At 31.3% G+C, this 6,999-nt stretch overlaps 3 protein-coding genes across 7 annotated transcripts in view; 1 reads left to right on the plus strand and 2 right to left on the minus strand.

The window, feature by feature from the left end:
- Positions 1-1,575, plus strand: part of LOC126870450 (ABC transporter G family member 20) — a 51,087-nt gene extending 49,512 nt beyond the window's left edge. For all 5 annotated transcript variants that reach the window (XM_050628189.1, XM_050628192.1, XM_050628190.1 and 2 more), the window contains one exon: positions 332-1,575. In XM_050628189.1, coding sequence (XP_050484146.1) covers positions 332-546 — 215 coding nt within the window. In that variant the 3' untranslated portion in view covers positions 547-1,575. The remainder of the gene's footprint in view (positions 1-331) is intronic.
- Positions 1,495-3,570, minus strand: LOC126870455 (retinol-binding protein pinta-like). The gene is made up of 5 exons (XM_050628202.1): positions 3,242-3,570; positions 2,990-3,149; positions 2,376-2,481; positions 1,812-2,181; positions 1,495-1,732 (listed from the first exon to the last, which is right to left on the minus strand). The coding sequence occupies exons 1-5, from the start codon at positions 3,393-3,395 to the stop codon at positions 1,653-1,655; spliced, it is 870 nt and encodes a 289-aa protein (XP_050484159.1). The 5' UTR covers positions 3,396-3,570; the 3' UTR covers positions 1,495-1,652.
- LOC126870457 (uncharacterized) lies at positions 3,442-6,999 on the minus strand. Its single transcript, XM_050628204.1, has 3 exons — positions 5,035-6,999; positions 4,254-4,706; positions 3,442-4,161 (listed from the first exon to the last, which is right to left on the minus strand). Exons 1-3 carry the CDS (start codon positions 5,113-5,115, stop codon positions 4,087-4,089), a joined length of 609 nt encoding a protein of 202 aa, XP_050484161.1. The 5' UTR covers positions 5,116-6,999; the 3' UTR covers positions 3,442-4,086.

The raw sequence follows: 6,999 nt of genomic DNA on the forward strand, positions 1-6,999 counted from the left end.
TAATCAACGTATGTTGGACTTTGACTGGACAATAATTAAAGATTAATTCACCGTTACTAGACTGCGAATATTTGTGCAAATTCATATTTTTATGTTATATAATAGAAAATAGATCCTTGCTAGAAAATTGATATACCTACTAAATATTGCGAGCACTATAATTTAAATATTTATACATCTTCATGCATTCTGTTTGTATGTGGAACTTCGAAATTTCCATGCATAAACATCCACAGTTTATTCATTCCAAGAAACTACTTCCCTTATATTTACCATCGTATCAATTAATTTACATCCAATATGTAATGTTGATTTATTTGCCGAATTTTAGGTGTAATTTGGCCGATAGAAGGTATGCCGAAGTTTCTTCGAGTCCTAGCTCAGTGTCTTCCACTGACAATGGCAACGACATCACTACGTGCAATGCTGACACGTGGCTGGTCCATGTCGGAATCGGATGTTTATTTCGGCTTCATCGCAACCATCGTCTGGATAGTCCTCTTCCTCACGATAAGCATAGTGGTACTGAGGCTCAAGCGCGGATAAGACTTGATCGTAGCATTTTCATATCGTTATTACCACGTGAAAGAGAGAAATCAAGCTAACGACACGTTGGTTCGACTCGAGCAACCACAGTCAGCCATCGCGTCGGTGGAAACTCGAAGCGAGGAAAGATCACTTCAACAGCTTCCTCGAGACGATCTCGTAGTACCCTCTGTGCGTGAATCTTCAGATATATGTGATGCTATTTGTGCGCTTGGTATCTTTTACGTGTGAATCAGGAACGAATGACTGTATATCTGATCCTTAGGGATTTCTTCTCTTTTATCCTCTCTTTTTATCCTTCTTTTTTTAATTCAACGTCTGTAATATAACATTTATTCGCACGACGATGCATTTTACTATAGATATCCACAAGTATTCATCGTCTCGTTTAAATTCACCTATTAAGAGAAAATATGCTGTACAGATTGCTTGGCGATGAATGAGACGATCTTTACTTAAATCCAATACAATGTGCCCTGGTATTTGTCGTAAATTTGTTGTAAGTGGTTAAGTTAACAAATAGCAAATTAGATATAGGACAGTTTTACTTGCCCATGACTTAAATGTATGTTTTATTTATCTTCTGACGTCAAGAGGAATTGTGTAGTTAAACGGGAAACGGAGAAAGCGTTTCTCTAAGCGTGGAATGGAAATACGTTTCGTATATCACGAGAGGAATATATGAAATAATGTATAAAAGCAAACTTTGACCGAGATAATTACCGGATGGATATATATATATAATTAGAATAATTAATATGCGCTAGTGTGCTTAGTGGTTCTAAGATACGAAATATGTACCATATTGTAGAATGTAAATTATAGCAATTATATTTTATACTTTATCGATCTTCTTGATTATTCGTGTTTTAGAGAAACGGTTACTTTGAATAAAATTATTCTGCAAGGAATACATAGGAAGCATGTTTTAGAACAAAAGAACAGAAGCACTGTATATTTCCGTTTTCCGTTCTCTATTTTCTGTTTAAAAATCATTTACAAAAAAAATAAAAAATATTTCAAGATGTCTATCACGTAGTTCTTTATTAACCATCTGAACAATTGCATGTGCAATCCCTCGTTATTGCAAATTAGTCTCAATCTAGTTACTTAATCAACGTCAATTTGTATTTTTCTTGCTCGGCGAACCATTCTCCGTTCTCTATAACCGTACGCTTCCAATACTCTGAAATGTAATTAAACTGGCACAATTATCATTCACCTTATCTACCTACATACGAAGACCTTATCAAATAAAAGTATACCACTTAGTTCCTTCACTGTTCCATTCATACCGCCATATTCCTTTGGCAACATATTCACTGGCAAAGTTTCGTATAACTTTAATTTATCACGTGCATGAACATGTACTCTTTGTTTCAACTTTGTAGTCATAAAGCTTCTGAAAACGTTTAAGACTGTATTTATGAATTTGTGAGTATTGATAAAATCCAACGAGTAAATTCTAACAGGATAGCAGCCCTGCCATGCGTGAACTAGATTTTTAATAACACTCGGTGGTAATTGAAATACATGCTCATATGTAATTCCACTTATATCCAAGATAGCCGTTATACCGTGAATCGTTACGGATTCGTGGTCTCGTAAAGCTAGATCCAAAATCATTAACGATGCCTGAAAAAAGAAAAGTTATTTTATTGTTTCACAAAATAAATTAATTTTGGATTTCGTTCCTGTATACAAAGCAAAAATTTCGTTCGCGATTATACCTACGAATTTAGCAAAATTATCAAATGCAACTACTTCGTTATTTCATTTGCAAGCTGCAATTCCGCTCTACGATCACTAATATTCAATGTCTTTTATACCTTCAACATGTCTGACATTTTGTGTCTATTAGGAGAATGTGCTGCAGCACGTATTATCACAACCATTCTGCCCTCGTTATCTAATTTTCTTAAAGGCAAAAACACCCTGAAAAATTAAGCTTAAAAAGGAACAATTTTTCTTACATACAAAGTGCATTTTTTAATTATATTATGGAAATCGCACGTTAAACATGTACGTGTAAAAAATATTGCAAAGAAATGATTTTAGAAGTACATACATATTACATTGTTAGTAATGTTTGAAGTAAGTATGGCTGACATGCAGAATTGAAACTGAAACAATAGTCGATTTATCATACTGTTACGATTTATCATACTCAGATAAGGTATCAACATCGGCATTATACCCAACCTCGAGCTTACGAAAAGATACTCACAATTTATAACGCTAAATGTGACCAAAAAGGCTAGAGATATCGATAACATAAATATTAAGCATTGTTTTCACTATATTTAATTTTTAGAAATAGCAATATTCAAGAAAGTCGAGACGCTATTGAAATATATTAATTTCCTAGATATTATTTAAAAGTATGTAAAAATCATTAATGAAGATATATAAAAATATATTTAAATATTTTTATAGACATTACCCCAAATCAAAGAGTTCTTGCAACTCTGGTAGAAATGGATCCCTGTTGCTATACCATTCTGGAAGATTCGCCCTCTGCTTATAATAATTCCATAATTTAGATTTTGTCTTCTCGATATTAAATTTGCATGCCCTCAAGAAACGTAGAATGAAAAAGTCATCTATGAAAATATAAAATGCATATTTCCTTAATAGCAAAGTAATAAAAAGAAAGAGAAGTTAATGGTGAATGTTTAAAACGAATGATGAATACCAGTAGGTGCGTGTAAATCTTCATTCTCCGTTATCCATTGCCTTATTTCAGCAATTTTAATTGGTCTGGTTTCGTCTGTTTCATTCAAATTAGCCGCCATATACGCTTTCTCCTCCGTAGATAGTTGACAAGTATATTCATTTAACGTCGACATAATATTACATCAATTATTTGTCATTCGCCAGTAAAGACACCAAGAATTAGATTTTGTTTAATACTCTTTTTCGCATTTAAACAAACATCTTCAATATTAACATATATGTCACAAATAGAAGCAAGAGAGAACAAATATCGCAAATGCGCGATCTGCCGACATCGAACGTCGGTAGAGATCTAAACGATCTATAGCGCAAGTACAAAATAAATTGGAGACATCTATCGGAGTGTTTGCGATATCTGCACGTACGATTGAAAATATGTTTGTGCACTGAATCACTGATTACTGACCATTGGCCAAGGACAGGATAAATTGACATCACAGACGAAGCAAACTCGTCTGTGCCAGTAACACAGATAAGATTCGGTATGTACCATACTGAATCGGTAACATTGCATTTGACACGAAAATGGTGAAGTGAAAATAGTAATGATAATGGAGATTCATGAGACACGAAAAAGCATTATATATCACGCCTATTTTGCAACTCATCTGTAACAGAACTTTGCTTGTTGACTCAGTCCTAATAAATTTTTAAATACATTCTAAATGTTTAAAATATATACTAATCAAAATGAAGAACGTAATTTACGTTCTAATCAAAATGTATTTATTTTTGACACATCGAACTGATATAAATGTAAATGTTTTTCATGTGTATACATATACTGACATCACGTCACGAATTTTAATTATTTTTGTTTTCCCCGTTATTCTGAACCATACGCGGTTGCACCATAGTTTCCACAAGAAATATTTCTTTCTATATTACAAAAAAATTATTTTTAACAATCATAAAGTTCGATTAGCACCGATGGTAGTAGCACAGATGAAATTGTAATAGTTTAACCATACCTCGGTAATCTTAAGTAAAAGCTGCTGCAGTTGGTTGTATTTCTTTTCAAAGCTCTTGATTGGTTGTTTTTTTTCAGAATTATTCTGGAATTCTACGAGCGTCTTGTTTCGTTCCAAAAACTTTTCAACTCTTTGATAATAATCTTTCAAAAGGATCTTCAACTTCGAATATATCGAAAACAAAATATTTATGAGAGATCCATCCATTATTAACATGCGCAAAATTAACATTTCCATATTAGCGAGAATATTCCTTCGATATGCAATACTATCAAAATTGTGAAAATATTCTTCGAAGACTACAAAATCTTCGTCATTTTCATATCCTCCCATCTCTATGTCCAAATATTCCATTTCATCGGCATCTTCTATATCTTCATCATCATTATCATCCAGAACGTCACTATCGTACACTATCAAATCCTCCATATTCTCCTTTAATTGTGTCTTATACTAAATTTAAGAAGTATTCAAGGATTATTTAATAACTAGAGTATAACTAGAATAACTGCGAATATTTTTATGAATATAATTAAAAATTCATGTTTTCATGAATGGAATTAAAAAAATGGAATTTAGTTAAAGAATGGCTTATTCATTTTATTATATTATTCTTATCTTATTTATAGTAAATATTATAACAGGTACCATCTTTTATATTTTTTAATCTTCTACAAATGTACAAAAATTCGCAATTCATTAATACTATTAATACATTTTATTTCAAAGGACATCATAAACCAGTAACACGAATGCACGTTATTTTATATCTTAAACTTACTCGAGAGTAGCGATCTATAACGAATAGCATCTTCTTGTATTCGCACGAATGTCTTTTCAAACATACGTGCAATTCTTCCATTGTAAAGATATATCCTTTTCCTTCCTTTAATAATCTCTCAAGAAATGTTTCCTTACGTAATAACTACAGACACGCAAATTGATTTTCGATGTAGAAGAATCGATAGAAAAAGATTTTATATAGGGTATCCTAGTAATAATCATGATACAATCGACAAACGATACTGCATGGCAAAATAAGTAGAAAATATAGAATAAAATTTGTTTATGTGGCACTTCATTTTCATTAAAATCGAATTTGAAAATTTATTTATAATAGTGTATAATATTCGCTTGTAGCATATGTAAATTTGGTTAATTAATTACTGGATACTAGTAAACAATTAACAAAAGATTATTCTATATGCAGAAACAAGTAAGAAATGTAGAATAAAATTTTTCCATCTAAGATATCGTTTTTAAAAAACTACATTTGAACAGGTTTAGTTAAGAATACATAAATTAAATAATATCATAGTGATACATAATATTATTATATTATAACTTAAGTTATCATAGTCTGAGCTAATTATCATTGCATGATAGATTGTACGCACGAAAATTACAATAATGAAAAAAGAAGTTAAGAATTTATCTGGTACACGTGTACTTGATAAATTTTCAAAGTTGATTTTGATTTGATTTTTTCAAATTCTCACACCTCACACAGAATAACCTCATGTCGATTATTTATTCTTGTCCAACGAAGAACAGGTCAAATCCGAGTATACTTGATAAATTTTCAAATTCGATTTTCTTAAAAACGGTGGGCCGTGAAGATAACTTATCCTATATTTCCGACGTGTTTTCCACATAAAATTACTCCCTCGCCTATTATACCATGATATACTGTGACAGTCTGTATATAGCGTACTTACTACCTTTTTACTTGTCATTCTAACAAGTAAGATATGGCAACTTTCGTTAATATTCTTAGACACCAGCGCTAAGTGCACACAGTTTTTATCCTAGAGTCAAATATTTTATAAAACTAAACAAAACCCAAATTCCATTGTAAGCTTTTTAAATTACACTTGAACTGAAAGTAACTTAAACATATACAAAACAAGATTTCGATTTTCTCAGAATGTTTCATACACTATTCACAACTGAAACAATTGACAGCTAACAAAATCTATCTTCGTCTGCTGTCGAACGGTTAACTGAATTTCTGTTTACAATTTTGTAACGTGACATTAACAGTCGGATAAGACGATTTGGCCAACAACGGTCCACGAATATGAAGATCAAACCGATGTTAGTAAAGTGTCTTAGTTCCTTTTCCTATTACTCGTAAGTTAATCCTCTAAACATAGTAAATTTTTCTGTCGTATAGAAATTGGTTAATTTATATGATCAGATTAATCTTAGAATTTATAATCTTAAGAAACATTGTGATGCCTAGCGATTATATGTACATAACAACGTGTAATCAATTGTATTTGAATAGAAATGTATCGAAACGGTTAATATACACGTGATTATTAAGTTTTAGACTATGTACTGAATTGATTATGATAGTTTTAATTGATATAATCTGTATATAAAAAATAAAACTTATAGATCAAGTCGAAGACAAATAGATATTAAATTGATTTTAGTAGTACTTGTTAAATTATGCGTAATGTGCCATTAAAGTAAATGATTATAAATTACCTTCTGTACGGAAAATTTCCTAATATGGTGTAATTTTCACAATATCGATGAAAATCTGATGATTACCGTAAACAGTGACTTTTAACCGACAAAAATGAGTTTGTTCCTGTCGGTATGTATCACTGACGTAGTTCAATATGATATCGATAGATGGTATTCGTTCATTTTGGCGGTAAATTACCGCTTTCGTTTTAAATTCGAAGTAAAGTTTAAATTTACTAAAAAAATGCGTTTATTGATTTATTAAATA

This window comes from Bombus huntii, chromosome 10, assembly GCF_024542735.1.
Source record: "Bombus huntii isolate Logan2020A chromosome 10, iyBomHunt1.1, whole genome shotgun sequence".
Taxonomy (NCBI): Eukaryota; Metazoa; Arthropoda; class Insecta; order Hymenoptera; family Apidae; genus Bombus; species Bombus huntii.

Bases quoted from the DNA above. Each gene is read 5' to 3' on its own strand.
- LOC126870455 (XM_050628202.1), bottom strand. From the start codon at position 3,395: ATGTCGACGTTAAATGAATATACTTGTCAACTATCTACGGAGGAGAAA. The intron at 3,150-3,241 runs GTATTCATCATT...ATATTTTCATAG, and splicing joins AGATTTACACGCACCTACTG to ATGACTTTTTCATTCTACGT. The intron at 1,733-1,811 runs GTATACTTTTAT...ATTACATTTCAG, and splicing joins AACAGTGAAGGAACTAAGTG to AGTATTGGAAGCGTACGGTT.
- LOC126870457 (XM_050628204.1), bottom strand. From the start codon at position 5,115: ATGGAAGAATTGCACGTATGTTTGAAAAGACATTCGTGCGAATACAAG. The intron at 4,707-5,034 runs GTAAGTTTAAGA...TCTTAAATTTAG, and splicing joins TTATAGATCGCTACTCTCGA to TATAAGACACAATTAAAGGA. The intron at 4,162-4,253 runs GTATGGTTAAAC...TTTGTAATATAG, and splicing joins TTTTACTTAAGATTACCGAG to AAAGAAATATTTCTTGTGGA.